A 24,178-nucleotide genomic window follows, 5' to 3' on the forward strand; every position below is an offset into this window, starting at 1 on the left:
GTATAACTAGCTATCCTGCACACATGGCAAGCTAAGTTGGCTGCACAGTGGCAACGACCGGCACACAATGGCGGTTGAGACCGTGTTTTTGATATGAAATTAAATAAGTGCTGTAGTCCAGCACGTGTTTTGTCTAGGACTTTTGCCTATAACTGTTTAATGTCAAATATTAATTTGAGTTCACGTTAACTAACGATAAAATTAAAGCCAAAGTTAGCTTTAAAACACATAGCGTGACTACAGCACTAATTTAATTTCATATTAATAACACAGTCTCCGGTGGGGGATGCAGCTGTCGTGGGGTGCTTGTGTTATCAGCAGCAGAGATGCTACCTCACCTGTTACTAGCAGCCTGCTAACATGTAACATTTAGGATGGACGTGTTTAAAAACGCAGATGTTTAGGTAATAATTAGTTGCTCAGATGCCCTCAGTTATATTTTTAGATTGCACAGATTAAATTAAGGGATCAAATGCGATCGAAACAGTCGCAATTTCGAGCCTTCAGGCAATAGTTGTACGGGCAATTAATGGAAAGTAATGGTGCTTTTCCACTGCATGTTACGGTTGACTTTGTTTTTTTCCCCATTGGGTACAGTAACGTTACCTGGCTGGTACTTTTTTTTTATTATCACTTCGGTTGAGGTTCCAAGTGAACCGAGCCATTACCTAAATGTGACGCGTAAACTCTGCTGATCACTGATTGGCCGGAGAGAATCGTCACTACCTGAGTGAAAAAAAACACAATGGAACCGCTAGATTTAAATCAGCACAGCCAGACAACTATCGAACGCAACGTACATTTTTTAACAACCAAGCCGTTCCTCTCATTGATAGCAGAGGAGATGGGGCGACTAGCGAGAGCTTGATGGGGCGATGCAGAATAAATTTTTTAGGAGTCGTGACAGTAGAGGCTGCGCAACTATAGACGTGAATAATCCCCGCACACTTTAAAGCGATACTGAGCCGATTGGACAGCAGGCAAAACAAGCTAGCCGTGCCTTTGACAAGACTCTGGAATCAGTGATCATGTCAGTACACTTTTGCATTACTAAAGCAGGTGCACATATTTAACTGTAGTAGAGATGTATGCTTAGTAGTCTGTCTGATTTTAGAGATTTGATCCAGGTTTTTTTTTTTTAATGCTGCATAGTCAATTCCACAGAGACTTTTTTGAATCACACTTGAAGAATAATAATTGTGTGATTGATAGCACAGTAGTCACATCTTTATTTGAGGAGTTAAATGAATCCAGCCCCATAAGCATGGGTTTTGATAAGGCTGGCCGGCTGTTTTCAGCTTTCAAAAGGAGACGGTACTCTCTACAAAGGTTTAACGTTGTACAGCCGTGTACTGGATATTGGGAAATATCCAATCCTGTTTTCGGTCCACACTAACCTCAGTGTATCTTGCACTTTTGTGCAAAGCTAATTATATTAAAAGATTTGGCTATGCAGAGGTTCTCAAGCCACTCTTGGATGACATAGCTTTACTGGAACAAGATGGTATTTTGGTTCCTGTCCTTGGGAAAACTGTCAAAGGGACTGTTTACTGTGTAGTTGCTGACAATCTTGGTGCACATTCAGTTGCTGGCCTTGTTGAAAGTTTCTCAGGACCATACATTTACAGGTTCTGTCTTGGAGAGCACATTGACTTTCAAGAAAAGGAAGTGAGATCAGGTGCTTTTCACATCCGGACAAAGGAGGATTATTCCATTCATGTTAAGACTCTACAGGCAGACCCTGCATTACCCCACTGCTTTGGTGTGAAAAGGCCTTGCCCACTGACAGAGAAACTAAACCATTTTCATATGGTTCAGGACTATCCACCTGATATTTTGAATGACCTGTGGTTTAGTGAGTTCATAGCCAAAAAGTACATCACACTTGACGAGGTTAACAAAACAATCAAATAATTTCCTTACAAATGGGGAGATAAGACAGACAGTCCACAGCCCATTCTCATTGCATTCCCCACTCGAAAAAGTATCGGAGGAAATGCCCATGAAAATTGGACCCTCATCAGACTGCTTCCACTAATGATAGGACACAAGATACCACTGAATGATCCTGCATGGAATGTAATCATGTGTCTCAAAGACATAGTTGAACTTGTGGTAGCACCAACCCAAACTGAAGCAAGTTTGTCATATCTTGATGCAAAGATTTCTGAGCATCGGCTTAGATTACTTGCTGCGTTTCCTCAGGTTAAGTTGATCCCCAAACACCACTTCCTGGAGCACTATCCAATGCTCATTAAAGTGTTTGGTCCTGTCATTGCATTCTGGACGATGCGATTTGAGGGAAAACATCGTTATTTCAAACAAATTGTAAGACATACAGGGAATTTCAAAAATGTACTATTTTCCCTTGCAACCAAGCATCAGCTGATGATTGCACACCATCTGCATGCAACTACAACAGTTCCCACGATCAGTACTGCCAGAGTATCCCAAGTGCCCATGGCTGTTTTGCATACAAATGTACATAATGCAATAAGAAGAGTGTCTCCAGGTCAGACTACTGTACATCTTTCCAACACTGTGTCAGTTTATGGAACTACATACTCTAAAGGCATGATTTTGGCCTATGGGTCTACTGCAGGACTCCCAGACTTTATTGAAGTTCTTCAGATAGTAATTCTGAGAGACAAGGTCTATTTCATTGCTAAAGTATTCATTTCTTGGTATGATGAGCACTTTCGAGCATTTGAGCTGGAGAGCACAGAGCTTGTAGTTTTTGTGGAACAGAAGGATCTCACTGATGTATGTCCGCTCTCAGACTATAAGGTTGCAGGAAGGCGTATGGTGACGCTGAAGCGCCATATTTGTCTGGAATAGATAGACGTCTCATATAGCGTTTGGTATAATTCAAGTGGTACTGATGTATGCATTTTTCACAGTTCTCTTCAAGTTTATTTGATATACCATGCGCACACAACAAAGAATGCTTGCTAAAAATGCCAGACTGAATGTAAAAATAATGTTGTTTTGTCATCTTTTTAAGGCTACTTCATCAAAATGGAGGCAGCTTTAAAGTTTCGAGTCATCCTGGACCATGACATAAAGAAACTTTTTCTTCCTGGAATGCCACATACAGTTACAGAGTTGGAAGCAACAATAAAACAAACATTTGGGATCTCAATGGACATAAGCCTTCAGCTCAAAGACCAGGATTTTGATGACTTTGTTACTTTAAGTTCAATTGATGACCTGAATGATAGGGACACACTGAAGGTAGTGTATGTTCCACCTGTCATTTTGTTGACAAAGGTTGACATTCCTGAGCTCCCAACAGAAGATTGCTCCGTCTCCAGATCAGTCTCAGAAAATGACTCTCCGTCTCAACCATCAACATCAAGTGGTTCCATCTCTGCAGAATCTGATGACACTATAATACTCAGTCCCCATAGCCCTGGAATGCACAAACCATGGCCAACTGAGTTTCCTATTCCAAAGTTTTCATATAACACTGAACTAGTCCTTCAAAAAGGCAATGAAAACTACCTCAGAGATGGTTCCCTTTTATGCAAAGAGAAGGTCTACCCTGGTGTTAAGTCCAACATTATGGAGTGTTTAGCTGAGCTCATCTTTTCTTACACTCCCTACCCAAGTGATGCACAACGTTGTGCAGTTGCAGAGGCTCTCATAAAAAAGAACCCATGTTTGAAGGAGCCAGGCTCCTTCAATGGTCTCTATGGATGGCAGCAGAGCCTGAAGTATAAAATAGGAAACTACCGAAGCAAACTTCGGATGCATGGGATTCCAGAAGTCTTGGTGAACTCTCTAAAGCGCAAATCTTCTGAAGACAAGCAACCAGCAAAGAATATAAAAAAACCACGGAAAGCTGAGGTTAACTACCTGCCCTCTCATCCAGCCGGGGAAACAGAAGATTCCCTTGAGAGTAACAGGCTGGAGTTTATTTCTGAGACAAAGAAAAAGAATAACAGCAGAGTTATAAATGAGATGATGTCAAAAACCTTCAGTTTGAGAAGACAGGAGATTGTAGGTCAAGCCCCAAGTTTTGCAGATCTTCTAGAGAGATGGCCTGCTCTCTTTGAACCATCGCAGGTAAGGTAAACTCAGCAAAGTTGACTAGATAAAGTCAAATTCTTTGTCATTACTGGTATGTCTAAAAAATACAGTGCAGTATGCACTAAGTCAACAGTATCTTCAGTTGAATTTCACATTGCTCAGTTATGGTAAATGGCCCATAGTTGTGAAGACATTGCACATAAGGCAACACACTTGACTAAAGAATACATTTGATTCTTGCATTTTTCATACTTAAAAATAACATATAGTGAATATGTTCCTTTACATCTTGACACGGTCCATGATTTAATTTGTTTGAAAACTAATTTGTATCCAGAACACTCATGTTGTTTAAATCACAGAAAAAACATATCACTTTTGGTATGTAACTAAGATTGAATAGTTCTCTTTACAGATCTGTGAAGAGTTCCTGAGAATCAGTGGCATATCACTTGTGTCTACATTTATGTCACAGTTGGACAGGCAAACTCCAAAGCTGTTGTCACTTTTCAATGCAAAAGGAGGAGCCGTCGGTCAAAGAATCAGGTTCCAAATGATGGCACTCATCCAGGTAATTTTCCATCCAAAATGTATTCTCTATCATGTACTAAGTCATCAATATTTCACCATGTTCCTAATGGGAAGGATAGTGGTGTCTGTGTATCTGCAGCATATGTTGAAATCTACTGAGCCAGTTGTTATGACACATGGTGAGCACATTCATACTTCCCAGAGTTTGATCATAACACCCTACATTGTCAGAACCCATCATCTCATTATTTAAAGGACAACTACATGTAAGGCACTGTTCTAAGAGTAGCGTAGTTTAATTGGATAGTCAGCCCCAACGTTAGTGACAGTGCGTTAACATGACCTTGCTATTTTTATGATCTATTGTGAAAATGTTTGCCCGAACATTCAGTCAAGTTACACTTCCTCTGTGTACTCCAGGACTGTTCTTTTTGTTAAAAGACATGCTGGCTGCATATGTACGTAAGTGATGCAATTCCCTCGTCATTTTCCAAGAGTGTGCCTTGCTCCTAAGCAGTCTCTTTACACACAAAAGGTTCACTAAAACATGTTTAAGAAAGCATTTTAGGTGAGAAATAGACAATGTACTAATATAAGCTTGATTCTTATTGATGAGGACAGCCTACTTGGACAGTTAAATCTCAATTTTGTGAACTGTCCCCCTTGACTTTTTTTGAGTAAACAACATGCAAAAGTTTTTTTTTTTCTCTGAGATGCTGGTGATAGTATGATATATTATAGTACAGTGGTGAATGTAGGACCTTTTACAGCACTTAAATGGTTGAAATAGAGAGGTTCTGTGGTTTGTGATACTGTCATCAGGCTGTGAATTTTGATCAAATTTTACTTTTTGACAGGATCCATCTGACCCTGTGGAGAAAAGAAGAGAAGTGGTCCTGAGATGCCTGATTGAGTACATGGGGGAGAGACAGGAAGACCTCATCAGTGTCCACCATGTATGTATTGGGCTTAAAGCTACTTGTCTATTTTTCTGTGAATATGTATTACTATTGTGATGATATGGGGCAATTACGTTTGCTCTTGAAATATATTTAAACTCTGTAGCTTAATAAAGGTAATGTGATGACCAATCAGGTACAGACAAGGACAATTGCATTGTTTAATTGTAATGATGTATCCTTTGAACCAGAAAAAGACAACACTCATTCTACAGTTGATCATGATAGTATAGTACCCAGACTCTATGGCATTGTCTTGATAGACTTCACTCTGGTCACATGCTCTAGTCACAGTATATGTCTAGTACCCACCAGCTTAAGCAACAAAAGTAAAATTTTGACTTTGTGTCTCATCTGTATACTACCTTTCTGCTATTTTCATCTCATTACCTGTTTGTCTGACCAAACTCTTGATTCTTTTTGTTACCACCAATAGAGTCGTGATGAAACAGAGGTGCACTCTGAGCTTGGCAGTTGCCCACTGAAAATTTACATGTGCCATCAAACTGACACGATTGGGATTATCATAGAAGGACAGCCCGTGGTCAGAGGTGTGCCAAACCTGTCGAAAGCATGCTGCCTTCTGTTTGGACTTACCTATGCCCTCGACCTCAAGTATCCCTCAAAACTGGTGCATACTTTTGAGATATATCAGAGACTCTTTGTGGGATTGGACCGCATGCGTCCCAAGCCATCATCCAAGTATGCAAATCTCCTCACCAAGTTGTCTTAGATGATTTCTCAGTGTCATCTGGCATTGTTTCCCATCATTTGAAAACGTAATCACTTTGGTAGGTGAGTTAAAACCAACTTAAGCGTACTGTAACATAATCAGATAATTTGATAATCCTTAGGGTGATTTAAATATTTGTCTCTGAATTTTACCAGTATTTTGATTTAAAATAATTAGTCTTAAAGATTTAATTTTTTGTTTGTTTTTGACCTTAAAAAGGAAAATGCCACCGTTCTTCCCTCAGCTTAGACAAGTTGATACGTACCTCTCCCATCTCAGTGCCTGCACTCAATCACTGTAGCGAGCGGTGCCATTATGCTAATGCTTAACTTATTTCCAACCATTACTTAGGATCTAAACAGGTATGAATGTAAAAGCCACCAAACACTTTAATGTTTTACCTATTTAAAGATGGTTACATGAGTATTTACACGAGTAAGTACAGTGACACAAAATATAATGCAGGGATTTTCTAAGTGGATAAAAAATATAACTATAATGTATGGCGGAAGAGCACTTCGCAGCACTTCAACCTCGCACAGTAATACTAAAGTGCTACGGTTTTCCAGTTTTTATCCGGTTAGAAAATTGGCATGTTATATTTTGTGTCATCATACTTACTCATGTAAATACTCATGTAACTGTCTTTAAATAGGGAAAACATTGAAGTGTTTGGTGGCTTCTACATTCATACATGTTTAGATCCTAAGTAATGGTTGGAAATAAGTTAAGCACTAGCATAATGGCACCGCTCGCTACAGTGATTGAGTGCACGCACTGAGATGGGAGAGGTACGTATCAACTCATCTAAGCTGAGGGAAGAGCATAGTGGAATATGGAAAAATTGTGGTGTTTTCCTTTAAGTCTCATTTGAGGGATAAAAGTTGCTCAGGTAATATAATTTCCATGGTTATTTTACTTTTGTGTTCATTGTTCAGTGCCTTAATTAATGTGGACTTTGGACTGTGTTCTGTGCCAATCATTTCCTCATGAGGTAACGTTATATATTAAAACAGTATTGTGTGCTCAATTTGGGAGTTCTTAAAAATAATAGTTGTTCAAAATATACAAATACTGTAATCATTTTTGACATTGCAATTCCAGTGTGATACAATGTGATGTTATGGCTCACATTTACCTTTATCCAAACATTGTAGATTGGGCAGTTTGGATATTTCACTTTACTGTTCAAAACAGGTTGAAAATACACTTATACAGTGTATGTTTTATATTATTGTGTAAGGGCGGCCACATTTATTGGCTGTGTGAAGTCACGGTGAAAAGTGACACTGGTTGACATGTTTAATAAATGTTATTGTCTTAAACCTATCTTCCCATCTTTTTCATCTTCAATTGAATTTGTAATTGTTATTGATAGTCTATTTATGTAAAGTTAATCACTGGAGTGCTTAAAATATAGACATTTAGATTTATTTTCTGAGGTTATAGCCAGGACTCAATTAAAATGTTTATTCAAATATGATTAGGTTAATTTTACTAAGAACGTAAAGTTCATAAAACCTAATTAAAATGAGTACATGTTACTTTGTAGGAACTCATAAATACGTTACCTGTACCAAGAAAAGTAGGTTTTTCTAACGGAGTAATACTAGTACAACCCGAATTCCGGAAAAGTTGGGACGTTTTTTAAATTTTAATAAAATGAAAACTAAAAGACTTTCAAATCACATGAGCCAATATTTTATTCACAATAGAACATAGATAACATAGCAAATGTTTAAACTGAGAAAGTTTACAATTTTATGCACAAAATGAGCTCATTTCAATTTTGATTTCTGCTACAGGTCTCAAAATAGTTGGGACGGGGCATGTTTACCATGGTGTAGCATCTCCTTTTCTTTTCAAAACAGTTTGAAGATGTCTGGGCATTGAGGCTATGAGTTGCTGGAGTTTTGCTGTTGGAATTTGGTCCCATTCTTGCCTTATATAGATTTCCAGCTGCTGAAGAGTTCGTGGTCGTCTTTGACGTATTTTTCGTTTAATGATGCGCCAAATGTTCTCTATAGGTGAAAGATCTGGACTGCAGGCAGGCCAGGTTAGCACCCGGACTCTTCTACGATGAAACCATGCTGTTGTTATAGCTGCAGTATGAGGTTTTGCATTGTCCTGCTGAAATAAACAAGGCCTTCCCTGAAATAGACGTTGTTTGGAGGGAAGCATATGTTGCTCTAAAACCTTTATATACCTTTCAGCATTCACAGAGCCTTCCAAAACATGCAAGCTGCCCATACCGTATGCACTTATGCACCCCCATACCATCAGAGATGCTGGCTTTTGAACTGAACGCTGATAACATGCTGGAAGGTCTCCCTCCTCTTTAGCCCGGAGGACACGGCGTCCGTGATTTCCAACAAGAATGTCAAAATTTGGACTCGTCTGACCATAAAACACTATTCCGCTTTGAAATAGTCCATTTTAAATGAGCCTTGGCCCACAGGACACGACGGTGCTTCTGGACCATGTTCACATATGGCTTCCTTTTTGCATGATAGAGCTTTAGTTGGCATCTGCAGTCTTTCACAGATTGGAGCGCCTCTGCCCATCTTTACTTCTGAGAGACTCTGCTTCTCTAAGACAAAGCTTTTATAGCTAATCATGTTACAGACCTGATATCAATTAACTTAATTAATCACTAGATGTTCTCCCAGCTGAATCTTTTCAAAACTGCTTGCTTTTTTAGCCATTTGTTGCCCCCGTGCCAACTTTTTTGAGACCTGTAGCAGGCATTAAATTTTAAATGAGCTAATTAAGTGGATAAAAGTGTAAAATTTCTCAGTTTAAACATTTGCTACGTTATCTATGTTCTATTGTGAATAAAATATTGGCTCATGTGATTTGAAATTCCTTTAGTTTTCATTTTATTAAAATTTAAAAAACGTCCCAACTTTTCCGGAATTCGGGTTGTACTATTAGTTTACTCAACTTGATTTTGTTGGGTTTTAATTAAGTAATATTACAGAGTTTATTATACTTAAAAAAGGCTACAAGTTGACTCAACTTAAAACAGCCAATGCAGCCACTTGCCTCACTTTTTATAAGTTAGATCTACAGTCGTGGCCAAAAGTTTTGAGAATTACATAAATATTGGAAATTGAAAAAGTTGCTGCTTAAGTTTTATAATAGCAATTTGCATATACTCCAGAATGTTATGAAGAGTGATCAGATGAATTGCATAGCCCTTCTTTGCCATGAAAATTAACTTAATCCCAAAAAAACCTTTCCACTGCATTTCATTGCTGTCATTAAAGGACCTGCTGAGATCATTTCAGTAATCGTCTTGTTAACTCAGGTGAGAATGTTGACGAGCACAAGGCTGGAGATCATTATGTCAGGCTGATTGGGTTAGAATGGCAGACTTGACATGTTAAAAGGAGGGTGATGCTTGAAATCATTGTTCTTCCATTGTTAACCATGGTGACCTGCAAAGAAACGCGTGCAGCCATCATTGCGTTGCATAAAAATGGCTTCACAGGCAAGGATATCGTGGCTACTAAGATTGCACCTAAATCAACAATTTATAGGATCATCAAGAACTTCAAGGAAAGTGCTTCAATTCTTGTAAAGAAGGCTTCAGGGCATCCAAGAAAGTCCAGCATGCGCCAGGATCGTCTCCTAAAGAGGATTCAGCTGCGGGATCGGAGTGCCACCAGTGCAGAGCTTGCTCAGGAATGGCAGCAGGCAGGTGTGAGTGCATCTGCATGCACAGTGAGGCGATGACTTTTGGAAGATGGCCTGGTGTCAAGAAGGGCAGCAAAGAATCCACTTCTCTCAAAAAAAAAAAACATCAGGGACAGATTGATCTTCTGCAGAAAGTATAGTGAATGGACTGCTGAGGACTGGGGCAAAGTCATATTCTCCGATGAAGCCCCTTTCCAATTGTTTGGGGCATCTGGATAAAGGCTTGTCCGGAGAAGAAAAGGTGAGCGCTACCATCAGTCCTGTGTCATGCCAACAGTAAAGCATCCTGACACCATTCATGTGTGGGGTTGCTTCTCATCCAAGGGAGTGGGCTCACTCACAATTCTGCCCAAAAACACAGCCATGAATAAAGAATGGTACCAAAACACCCTCCAACAGCAACTTCTTCCAACAATCCAACAACAGTTTAGTGAAGAACAATGCATTTTCCAGCACGATGGAGCACCATGCCATAAGGCAAAAGTGATAACTAAGTGGCTCGGGGACCAGAATGTTGAAATTTTGGGTCCATGGCCTGGAAACTCCCCAGATCTTAATCCCATTGAGAACTTGTGGTCAATCCTCAAGAGGCGGGTGGACAAACAAAAACCCACTAATTCTGACAAACTCCAAGAAGTGATTATGAAAGAATGGGTTGCTATCAGTCATGATTTGGCCCAGAAGTTGATTGAGAGCATGCCCAGTCGAATTGCAGAGGTCCTCAAAAAGAAGGGCCAACACTGGACATACTGACTCTTTGCATAAATGTCATGTAATTGTCGATAAAAGCATATGAAGTGCTTGTAATTATATTTCAGTACATCACAGAAACAACTGAAACAAAGATCTAAAAGCAGTTAGCAGCAAACTTTTTGAAAACTAATATTTATGTAATTCTCAAAACTTTTGGCCACGACTGTAGGTATAACTTTTTACAGTGTAGTAAAATGTTTACACGTTATGTGAAAACTAGTACAAGTATATAAATAAATTAAAAAAGACTTACTCATGTTTATGATCTCTGCTGAATAAAGTGCTTCATTCTTTTTTTTTTTAGGAAATCCAAATCTCAAATCCTCAACCACATCACATCTTTTTGGGGTAAATTATGTCTTATTCCTCTCATCGCGAAGCAAACAGTAAAATAAAAAAACCTGAAGAACATTCTGGCTGCGTTGTCTTCTTCTGTGTGGGCGTATTCAAGCCGTGCGCTTCAGTTTGAAACATTAGAATCTGAATAGCGCTTTCAGCACGGGGGCGTTGTCTCATTAGAAGATAATAAAGAGAGACATGAAAAACAGACATTGCGTTGTTTTCATATGGATTACTTTATCACAGAATATTTGTTTTCAGCTTGTTTAGTTTAAAAGTAGACATGTCAAGCTTTCTATAGATATCTCTCTCATGTATTTTCGTTGAGTATTCACGGAGTAACAGTTCATTTTAATTACGTGTTTGTAAATGAAGATTAGCGCAGACAAAGGCTGCAGACAGCACACGTTGTTTGTTATCTTTATTTTATAAATGCACAAAGTTTTGTTGTTATGTCTGTATACAAAAAATTAGACCCTTTACAGATTTGATTGATGTATTGCTCTTATCTGTATGATTAAAACTGAAAGTGTAATTTAAGTTATTTTCGGGGTTATCAGGAGAAAATGCCTCATAACAATTTTTTGAATCGACTCCAAAGGTTTAAACCTCATATATATGAAAAAGTTTTCATACAGGTATCAGTGTTTGCTGGTATGTGTGTGTGTGTTTGAGAGAGAGAGAGCCATCACTGTCTCCGTCTAATAAAAGTGAGGTGTGTTTTTGTGTTTGACACCCTGAGCACATCCAGAGCTTACAAAGCCCATAACAGCCCTACCTGCAGAACTACAGAGCAAAACACACACACAAACACACCGGACATGACAATCTGTCTGACCAGAATGAGGGGTAGACCAAAGGCCATGACTTCTTCTCAGAAAACCTAAAGGTCCCATATAAGCTCTCCTCTCCACTGGTCCCTTCTCACAGCGGTTAACACATATCTGATGCTGTCACTGTGAATGACTACTGAACCCAGAAACAAGGCCAGTATTGCCACGCAGGACGCCCTGCTATCGGATCCGTCCAGTGCTGCCCCCTGCCCGTGTCGACAGTCTCAGAGGATTTAGAGCAACAACTTCTGCAGGGTGATTCTGTATTAAAGAACCCAGGCAGAGTTTTGATCCATACAGGAAGTTCAAGGTCCAGTATTAAACAAGCTAAAGGCAGAGGGTAGATTTTCAACAAAAATGCCTACAAATACATTAACAATGCATTTCAAGAAAGAAACACAGACACACGTTGTTTTTCAGACAAATCACACACACACTGAGCACATCCTCGTCTCACTGCTGTCATTGCTGTTCTCTCTCTCTGATGAATGGTAAATATGATTTGATGGTAATTGTGGTCTTTGCCTCATGCGCAGTGAGCGGATGATGACCCATCGCAGCTTTCAGGAATACTTAATTTAACAGGCCGTCCGTCTGCCCACAAACTAACGAGCCGAGCAAGAGAACTAGATGACAGCCTTCATTGATTCAGCTGTATTTATTAGTATTATTATTATTATTATTATTATTAATGGAATATAGTTTTTTTTTTTTTTTTTTTTAACCATTAGGCAGTCTTGGCCTGCTCCGAGTGTGTGCGTGTGTTCACTACTCACTGCTGTGTGTGTGCACTTGGATGGGTGGAATGAAGAGCACAAAAAAAGAGTATGGGACACCATATTGGGCAGGTGTCCTGTCCTGTCCTTTCCTTTCCAAGCAAGATCTGAAATGTCCACTGTCCACTATATTGGATAGACAGCCTTAAAATAGTGTATACCCTGGCAAGGGGTTTTGGAGCAGAGCAAATATGATTATATTTTCCCATCACACAGCTCCTATATTTTTTTTATTATTTGCTTTTATTTTATTCACCGTTGGGTCATTTTTCTAAAAACTGGTCCCTGAAGTGTTTACAATCCAAAGCAATCCAGTTTATTGGTCCCAAAAATCACGTTAAAGTGTATATAAATTGAAAATGTATGAATGCGACAATCAGAATCACGACTACCTCTCCAGCCGTGGGGTGACTGACAGTGAGGCTTGATTATTCCGGGATCAAGCTTCCTCGACAGACTCATATCCCACATAATCAATTATGCAGAAGTGTTGCTGTGAAAAGCAGAATGACTCCCCTCTGTCCGTAGAGAGAAGCCCCTCTCTGACTGAGCTGACCGCATTACAATAGTGCAGCTTGTCCATTTATTGTTCATTGGGCAATAATTAATGTGCAGTGATTAACTGAAGGACGACTTTATGAAAGCAGAAATATTGTCACTCTCATGAGGGACCAGCAAACTGAACAGACCACTCATTTAATTTATTATTACAGGAAAGATCCGACTTATATTTTGTGAAGAAAATGTAAAGCTCACTGGGAACAGTACAGTGTGCATTGCAAAATGTACAGAAGCAAATTTCAAGCAATATTGATAGTAATTCATGTCTTGGTAATAATAATCTACTTTAACTAATAATCATTAACAAATAGAAATCTGCGTTCATATATTAGTATATTTAAATATATAAAAGTGCGGGAAGCTTTCAGCCATTTGTCTGTTTTATGATGCCTTGTGAAAAATAAGTTTACTTTTGCATACTTTTAAGTACACTTACGAAAATAATATACTTAAGTGTGAATTAAATGTAATGTTTTCGGACACTGTGATTAAATAAAAAAAAATTATTACAACTGAAACGCAATTGACTGAACTATAGTGTGTTATATGTAGGACTTAGTGCTGTCAAATTGATTAATCGTGATTAATCGCATCCAAAATAAAAGTTTATATATATATAAACTGTGTGTGTGTGTGTGTGTGCGCAATGTGTATATTTATATGTATAAAAACACACACATGCATGTATATATTTAAGAAATATTTACAAGGATATATATATATTCATATATGATTTAGATTATATAAATATAAATATATTTCTTAAATAAATACATGCATGCGTGTATATCTATATATACATATAAATATACCAGTACATATACATGTTCTATGTAAACAAAGTTTTATTTTGAAAGTGTTTAATCACGATTAATCGATTTGAGAGTACTAACTAATATAATCTTAATATGTAATTTCACAATTATGCTTATGAAATATGATTAAAGAGCACTGCTGAATTTACTGACAAGCATTTATGGTAAACTAAAATATAGTTTAATTTCTATTGGAATCTGTATGTTGTGTATGATGAAGTTTAAAAACATTTAAAATGTTAAATGTAATAATGAATGACACATTACAGTTAAAATTAGAATCAAGTACTCCACATTTGCTTTAGTATGTTAATTAGCACATCAAAATGTGTCTACTGTAAAAAATTTGTAAAATAATATTTTAAACGATTGTAAAATGTATTTTTAAGTAAAACTTTTATTTGACATTATTAAAAAGTGAACTTGAGTGTGTTAAGAAACAGTCAAAAAATTAGAACAATACTTCTATTCATTAAATCTATTTTTAAGATTTGAATTCCTCTGCAAGTTCACATTCAATACAATCGAACACATTTTGTTCAACATTTTCTTTATTTACGTGCTGTAAGTAATTAGAAGATCCTTTACAGAGGGCAAATCATTGTGCTCTTCTTCACACACACACACACACACACACACACACACACACACACAAAAAAGGAATTAAAAAGCATAAGGTCACTGCTCGCCTGTGAGTTGGTGATCTGGTTTATTTTTCCAGATTTAAGGACACATCTGCATGTACGGTTGCCACCTGTATATTTCTCTGGATTAATTGAAATAATTATGAATAGCAGAGAGCTGGATCCGACACGGAATTCCTGAAGCAAGTGTGGGTCTAACGCCAGGAAAATATGCTTCATTATTTATTCAGCCTCTACCTCCTTCTGTTTGTCAACATCACTCAGATGGATCCTCATCCTTCATCCACAGACACGCACCAATATCAGACTGCAAGAGCTAATTTTATCGTGCCAAATTCTTAAAGTAAACAACAGATCTTACCCAAAACATTCAATTATAGACTATGCTTTAATATAAGTATACAAATACAATGATCGTCCTCCACTAAAATCCAGATGCATCAGTGGGCAAATAGAGACACGAACAGAAAAACAAACACTGTAAGACAAATCCTGTTCTATTTACTGTGAGAATCTGCCAACTTTGGCTGCTAGAAATTCATTACATTTCTGGAATTATAATAAGGCACCTGTGTATTGTATATTGAGTATCATGTTAATATAATTAGGGTTGGGCTGATAGTGTTCTATCTGTGATGCCCCCCAGCCCCTGCTGCCCCTTTATGAATGCACCATCGCTTTTTAGTTTCACTATCACTTTTGAGATTTGCGATCACACGTACTCTGTTTATACAGTGTAGTGGCAGTACTACACATTTTACAAGATATGTATATGTTTGTCAGTGGTACTGAGGATCTGCAAATCAATCCTCAGCTATCTCTCCTTACACCGGATGCGAAAGTTGTCATGTAGCGCAGCGCTGCATCAGCTAAGACTGTTTATACAAGACGCGACAAAGGGACCATTGAAAATCATTTGAAATTTGTGTCGCCATGTCATAAATAGAAACGTCGCAGCAGTTTACTGTCAGGGATTTGTGGTGTCATGCTGCACCACATCCAGTGTAGACAGCATCACGCCAATGTCATCATCCATCGCAATTTTTCACTGTAGACATCGCTCAACACCAAATATAATAACACATTTTAACAATTAAAAGCTGTTTTGTACCTTACAATTAATGGATAACCACCATAAAAATACTGGTGGTTAATCAAAATAATATAATTAAGGTTCATCAATAATGGCCTTTTTATGAAAAGCAGCACAGCACTGGCAACAAAGATAAAAATACCCTTTGGGTAACAGACACAACACTAAAATAATACAGTATTTATTTGCTTACTTGCTTACGTATTCATTCATTAATTCAATCAATCTTAAAGTTGTGATAACCAATTAATTTAAGTTATTGTGGGAATTTACCAGCTGCCATACAGGGTTAAACCGAAACAGAAATAACACCATTTTAGACCCTCTTTAAATATCACATCATCAAATTTCTATATCTCTTTTATCTTGCGATTGATTAATTCAGCAGTCACTAAGGTCACCCATTGATAAATGGAGAATTTATCTGTTTAAAATTCACAAGAAAATCTAATTTCATACTTAAATGAAACCAATGTAGAGTTGAAGGCGTTACTTGAATGTAGATCAATGTGACCTTACACACCGAATTTGATGATTCAAGCACCCTGAACAGCTTTAATCAAGCCTCAGTCCTCAGTTTACAGATTCCTTTTTCGTCCAATGACTCTGGGGGCTCTCTGTTATGAATTGTGGTGCATTAGGACAGTATTCACAACTTGACTAGATAAATTGCAAAACACATTTAAGCTATATTGTTAAACAACTCGTATGTCTCTGTTATTGAAAAATCAAACTGGGTACAATTCTTGGAAGCAGATAAATTTATAAATGAGATAAAAAATGTTCTGTTTTACTTTAATGAATTAATTATTGCTTTACTATAAAAATATATCACTGCAGGCTGCCTATCAAACATGGCATCCTATACTTATTGAACACAGAGAATGGATGGATAGAACAATAACCATCTATTCTCAAAATGCATAAACTAATGAACAAACAACATATTTGGAAAGCACTATTCAAAACCAAAGACTGTACTTGTTAAGTCTGTATTGAATATATGTCGGACACTTTGGCCTTGACTGTCCTCTCCTGGGACGGAGATCTAACCAACTCATCAACTAATATTCAATGGCTCTCTATCTCTCCCCTGGTTCTCTCAGTCTATGTCTTACAATGAATTCAGGTCAATGGCTATAATTAGCCTGCGGTTGGCAGGTGACTTCACATCAAACACCCAGAAATCCTCAAATGTGCCACGTCAGTGTCACTTGAAAAAAAATCCCATCACAACTATCATTACAATGTTTTAACAATAGAGAATGCACTTTACCAGCACACTGAAGATATAGGTAAGAATATAAGTATTGGTTTAAAGTACAACAGACTGTTTTGAGACAAGGATTGCTTACAGTTATTGGTTAACTCAGTTTCTGATGTCTGCTTGGCTTGAAGGATTAAAAAGCAGACTTCAGCTGTGATGATGAGGAAGGGATGGAATAACTCTGGGCATAACCATGAGCATGATACTGGAACACAGTTGTAGCTCGTCGTGGGAAGTCGTGGCCTGGTGGTTAGAGAATCGGACTCCCAATCGAAGGGTTGTGGGTTCGAGTCCCGGGCCGGCAGGAATTGTGGGTGGGGGGAGTGCATGTACAGTTCTCTCACCACCCTCAATACCACGACTGAGGTGCCCTTGAGCAAGGCACCGAACCCCCAACTGCTCCCCGGGCGCCGCAGCATAAATGGCTGCCCACTGCTCCGGGTGTGTGTCCACAGTGTGTGTGTGTTCACTGCTCTGTGTGTGTGTGCACTTCGGATGGGTTAAATGCAGAGCACAAATTCTGAGTATGGGTCACCATACTTGGCCGAATGTCACTTCACTTCACTTCACTTCACTTCACTAGCTAAAATCAAGAAAACTGGCAAAGTCCCAAACACAGCTAAACCCAAACCCAATTCCTAAACCTATCCCTAAAATCTTAACGCCGTTCCAGAAACCTGTTCTTGGCAAATCATGCAGACAATTCAAATGTGTAGAGGTTCAGATGCAAACCATCCACATATTTTCTCAAAATATATCTGTTGGATCTAATAGAGAACATACAGTGACAGAAATCTCACCTCTGTTATCCAAACAGTGTTTATGGTTGGCCTCTCCCATGCCTTTCCACAGACTGTCCACACTTTGGGTGCCCTGGCTGCTCAAGTCATCTTCTAGACGTGCTTTCCCATCTAGTAGATGTCCGGGCTGCTCGTCCTCTTCACAGTCACAGTCGTCGAGGATGGGTGTCTCACGGATGGGCATACCAATGACAGAGCTGTGCTGGAGGGGTCTGGGCCCACGGAAGCTGTCCCTGCTCTGCGGGGGGCCCAATAGAACAGAGGGGATGTAGTGAATCTCATGCGTGGCCTCTGTGCTGGCACTCTTCTGAGGGGCCCGACGACGCCTGCACCAGCGCTGTCGGGTGTAGAGTACCAGCGTGAAGAGTAGGATAAGTAACAGAAGAGCAATCAGACCACCCTTGAAGAGAAAGGACAAGAGAGAAATGTCAGAATTCCAAAAGAAAGAACATTCCAATACTTTCCGCACCATTAACTATCCTGAAATTACAACCATGTACTTACTCCTCAAGACACCATAAGGAGACAGCCATCAGAAAAATGTATGGAAGCAATTCTGGAGGCTGTAGGACAGGAGAATCTAATCCTGCTCCTAGAGGACCAAAGTCCTTCACAGTTTAGCTCCATCCTGCCCCAACACGCTTTCCAGGAAGTTTCTAGCAATTATGAAGTAATTATTGATTTGCTGGTTCAGATGTGTTTTAATATGATTGGAGGATGTTTGGTCCTGAAGCAACACTGCTGTCCTTACCCTGACTCAAATCTAAAATCATAGGGCAAAAAAAAAAAAAAAAAAAACCTTTAACAATAATGTTGTTAAAGTCTTGCGCCCAGGCCAATCTAATCCTTAGACTAAAACTAAACATTTTTAGTTTATAGATTATCCATATTACACTACTTGGTGTCCAAACCTGTTCCTGGAGGGCCACTATCCTGCAGAGTTTAGCTTCAACCCTAAATTAACACACCCGGACCAGTGAATTTAGGCTTTTAGACATTGGAATTGGTTGGAACTCCAGGGAAAGGACTGGACATCCCTGTTTTACTGGGACAGGGGAGCCCATTCCTGTTCCTGAAGGGTCAATGTCCTGCAATGTTTAGGTTCAACCCTAATTAAACACACCTAAACCAGGTAAACAAGGTCTTGATGAGTGTTGGGAATTTACATACAGGTGTGTTAGTCCAGGTTGAAGCTAAACTCAACATTGTGTTGGCCCTCTGCAAATAAGTTTCGGCACCCCTGTACAAGGACCAACAAGAACACGGTTGTCCAAGCCTGCTCCTGGTGGGCCAATGTCCTGCAGTGTTTAGCTCCAAGCTGCCCAAACAAACTTGATTTCTAGCAATCCTTTAGATCTTGATTGCTGGTTCAAGTGTGATTGGATTATGATTAGGGAGGATAGTGACCCTCTAGTAGCAGGATTGGACACCCAAGACAAGGATGTTGATATTTTCCAATGTCATACTTGTTGCATTCATGGTCAAATCAGCTTAGTCAATCTCTAGAATATATGTTGTTATTAGCTGGACACACCTGGTATTTATGAACTAATTTTGTCACATGCTGATTTGTTATGCAAAATACAAATTTGCAGATTTTGCGGGTAAATAGAAGCGGTACTTGGATGATTAGAAAATAGATGCCAGAATTAAGCATGCATTTGGGTAAGCTACAGTAATACAAGATGCATGGCCACAGACTTCAAACACTGTTCTTGTTTCACTGTCTTGTAAGGAGCCACTGAGATTTCCTTGTTACTTCACAAGCTTGAGTGTCTGGCCTAAAGGTGCAATACACATAAAACAGCTGAAGATGCATTGCTGCATGGTTTGTCTCATTTCATGGTGTGTCAGGGACATCAAAGATTTCTTCTCTCTTGAGCCGTTTGTGTGTAATACTCTTAAACCTGCAGTTGTGTTAAAGAGAGCAGTATTGAGCTGACAGATAAAGCTTCAGCGTAAAATTGTAATTAATGCAAACATGAAACATTATTTGAAACAATTAAATGTAATACTGCATTGTGCTCGTGCCATGTATTTTCATGAGTTCTCTCAAAATCAGTGTGACATGGAATTGTATATGAAATGTTTCTGCTCAGAGGATGTTTTGTGTTTGTTTTTTTATACACATGTACATCATAAACCAGATCCATGACTCTGCAAACACACCCAGGGGGGTATGAGGGCCCGTCCAATGGCCCAGGGCCCAAAATTGCCTTCTGATGTTTATTTGTTGCTTGTGCTGGTGGAGAGAAAATACCTCTAAGCTCATTTTTGAGACACTGGGATCTTCTGAAACTTTAAAAGAAATACATCTGAGACCTTTTATTTATTTTTTTCTCACAAGAAACATCTAAGAAGCTAGAGCCTTAGTCTCAATTTGCTCTCCATTATTCTCATTAAAGAAAAAAATCAAGAGATCGTAGAGATCTCATTTGAGATTTTTCTTTCTCCTGAGTATAAGCACTACATTAATTCAGCTATGTGAACCACACAGCTAGCAGATTAAAGCAGAAGAAGCAAATGAGGATCAGAAGCTGACCTACTCAAGATAAACATTCAGAAACTGCCTATCAAATATTTGAGATAATGCATGCCTGTATATTTCATGCTGAATTTACTCACATATTCATTAAATTCTCACAATGCAGGAAGTGACATCAATGACTAAGAGCACACACACACACACACACACACTCATACTGCAGCTATCGCACATGGCATCCAAAGGCTAAAAGTTGTGGTCTGTACCTTCTGCTCCCTCCTTTTTTCCTCATTTTTCCCCTGTAGTAATATATAAAATGAATAGAGTGGTGTTATTAATCTCAGAATTTTAAATTACATCTTCATGAGGAAAAACAAACCCCTCTCAAATTACAGCTCATGCAATGCCGGCTGTCCATAAATCATAGCACTGTAGATGGGCATTTTCAATGGGAACAATGCAGCCCCGACCGAATGTGTTCATTAATCTCCAGCAGGAGCTCAGCCACTGAAAGTAAACTTCCCTTAAAGTTAAATGCAGAAAAATGAGAGAGGCTAAGCCTTTCTTTAAACTTTCAAACACTCCTGGGAGTCTCTGTGCACACTTTCTGTTGTCTTAAGCCTGGAAACAATGGGGCTGCTTAGCAAATGTTAAGAATGGAAATGGAAACACTACACCAGATAAAAGAGCCAAGCTGTGTAAAAAAAAAAAGAAAGAAAAGGTGTATACACTTTTACTTAATTTGTATTATTATTATTATTATTATTATTATTATTATTATTATTGATAAAGGCAGAACATTTCAAAATGGGTAACTGTATTGCATATCGCAGATCAAATTAGATGCCTTTTCCACACTGTACTATGTAAACACCTTTTTTTGTAGTATTCAATGAAGTATATTTGACTACTGTACTTGTATCAAGGGAGATTAATTCAAACATCAGTACACATTGTATTATTATTATTATTATTATTATTATTATTATTATTATTATTATTATGTTTTTAATTTCATGTGCCAAACATGCCATCACCCAAGCAAACATCTGGACAGGCAACAAGAGGTCTCCAGACATCCAGTAATATTCTGTTTAAACGATAATGAAGAATAAACAAAACCATAATGCATGACAGACTTCTGAGACCATCTGGCATATTAGTAATAACGTTTGAAGGCGTTCCATTACGGAGATACACAACCTGCAGTTCAAAAAAATCAAAGCAGAGTCTTAGGAGAACTCAGATGAAAAACAACAGAACATGAACAGAACATCTTACGAGGTTCAAATGCACTATACAAAACAATTTCCACCTGGTGAATAATTATGGTGAAAAATCTTGCTGAAACGCCACTTTACAACACTCTAGCAACCACCCAGAAGAGCAACAAAATAATAATTCAAAACAAATTAACCAACATATATTGACATGCTGAAAACCACCTTGTGGCAGCAGCAAGCAACACTCCCTAAATCTAGCTCTCATTACATTCTAATGATGAGACATTTACCAGAGTAAATTGCCTCACAGTAGGGCAGATGAAGTACATCACACCTCCAGCAACATGGACGGCCAGTGGAAATCATCCCTGTCGTCTGTTCACCAGGTGATCACAGCAGAGGAAGCCATGCCTTTAGGGCAAACTCTGGGTAAAAAAAAAAAAACACAACAGAAGAACTTCACCCAGCACCTGCTACACTCTGTTCCTACCATCTGCGCCCAGGAAAACAACTCCCAGAGCTGGCAAAGTCGACGTCAACATCAGAGGCACAGACAACATTTATCTCTCTGGCAAAAATATCATGGAACCTACACACACACAGGCATACAAAACACAAGCCGCATAAGTAAAATGTCACATATTGAAGGTTTTAATATGACACACACACACACACACACAAGACTAAGGTTCAAAATCAAGTAAAGTTTATCCAAACAGCATGCACAATGATTATTTTGACCAATTTCAAAGATAATATTGCCTACTTTAAGCAGCGGGCTATCCCAGAATGCACTGCACTTTTTTTTTTGCCTTTTAAAATATTGCTGTGTCAGTTTAGCAACATGGTAATGCGAAACTCTCTTGAAATCAATTGTGAGTTGAGTCAAAGACTGTAAAATACTCAAGAGAGTTTACTTGATTTGCTACGAATGGTACAAACTGCAATTCACATAAAAGAGCCATTTGGAAAAGTCATTGCATCTTTGCAGCTGCTTTGACTTGTGATTGCAACAGCACATGCACACTGGCAGGAACAACCTAAAAAATGACGTTATTCAATCATGGGCAACAATTTAATAATCAGTACAAGTTCGATTTTATTGCAGATCCGAAATGTTATTTAAATTTGAGTTTGAAAGGCAGATTTGAGATGGGGGTACCATTCAGGTAGAGAGGAGTTTGTCTTGCATGCCCAAAATAGATGGCCAAAGGCATCGCGAATATGAGTGAACTGATCCTTAGAGCTAAGGATGGAAAGATAGATGCAGACGCTCCAGCATCTGTTCAGTCTGGGACTCCTGGGGTGTTGGGATGTGGGTAGATGGGAAGCTGTTACCCACAGGGATCTCTGGGTGGCTTTGACATGCGAGTGGGCTTATTAGAGTCGGAGTGGATGCCTGTGCCGAGAGCTGTGTGCTGCCGTCTCTTCGCACAGTATGATGTTTAAGTGCCATGTGTTGTGCCAGCTGCCTCCTCCCACTTCAGTCCTAGTGTGGATCAGAGATATGGATACCCCGCCTGCGATCACTGTCTTTCCTCTCTTTTTCATTCCCTCTCTGGGGAGACTTCTATTTAACCATAGAGGCTGTTTTTCCTTGGGTTTTGAAAAAGACATCAACTTTTAGACTGACAGATCTGAAGGGAGAGAGTGAGGAGAGAACCCTAGGTGATACTCACAAAAAAGGTTCTCTCCAATTACGGCCTTCAAAGACCAGAAGCAGCAAAACAACTCTGTACCAGCTCTGAACTCTGTTCTTTAAACTGTTTGAGAGGTCCACATCTGATGCAGCGCTATTGCTCATAAACCTGATCTCAATTACAATCCCTTTTATCCAGCTTGATATGATATTTTAAATTAAACCATGAACTGATATGAAAAGATGATTCTGGATTCAATTTTGTTCTTCTCACCTGATTACATTTAGCCTGAGAAAATCGAGTAAGAATCTTCTACATGGGTTTCACTGTGGCCTTTAATACTGACTCAGGCTGTGCATCCACCCCCTCCCAACACACACAGAGCACAATATGTCCAGTCGATCTGTTCACCCTCTCCTCCACCCCTCGCTCTCTCTTTCTGTCTGTATGTTCCTCTTTGCTCTGACGTTACACAAAGTGCAGATTTGTCCAGCAATTTGGCTGTCCCTTGGACTTACGGCTGGGTATTAGTGAAGAGTTAGTGAGAGTCGTCCGGAGCGCACAACACCACAGAGACACGGACATCAGTCCGACAGACGTGACCTCATTACACATATTGGACACATTGGGAGGGAAAACTAAGTGAGCATTAAAGGCTCAAGCTCACTAATTGCAGAATCAAGTTCATAGTGAATGAACTTAATGCAGGCAAGTTTATGGTAAAAAACACATTTGAAATAAAAAAAGGAACCATCATCATTGGGATATATGGAGATGCTCTGCAGGAATTTAATATCACGTGTCACATGTTTTGCACAGCTATTTCCAGATATAGGATGACAAATAGTCAGAGGGTCCTCTATTTCTGGATATACCACAAGTTAATTGGGGCTTTAGTAGTCATGTAGATACACTGGCATCAATATTCTTTGTGCATTTAAAATAAAGATACCATAATGGTGTTCGATACTGCACTGCTTTCAATGTGGTTCAGT

The 24,178-nt window shown here is 38.9% G+C and overlaps 1 protein-coding gene across 3 annotated transcripts in view; it reads right to left on the reverse strand.

Moving 5' to 3' along the window:
• LOC132132764 (astrotactin-2-like) overlaps positions 1-24,178 on the reverse strand; it is a 498,987-nt gene that overhangs the window by 339,608 nt on the left and 135,201 nt on the right. For 2 of the 3 annotated variants that reach the window (XM_059545295.1, XM_059545288.1), the window contains exon 3: positions 17,836-18,235. In XM_059545295.1, the coding sequence (XP_059401278.1) occupies positions 17,836-18,235 (400 nt within the window). Of the gene's footprint in view, positions 1-17,835; positions 18,236-21,833; positions 21,971-24,178 lie in introns of those variants that run through there. The other variant, XM_059545303.1, reaches the window with a different exon arrangement.

Source organism: Carassius carassius, chromosome 4 (assembly GCF_963082965.1).
Source record: "Carassius carassius chromosome 4, fCarCar2.1, whole genome shotgun sequence".
Classification (NCBI taxonomy): Eukaryota; Metazoa; Chordata; class Actinopteri; order Cypriniformes; family Cyprinidae; genus Carassius; species Carassius carassius.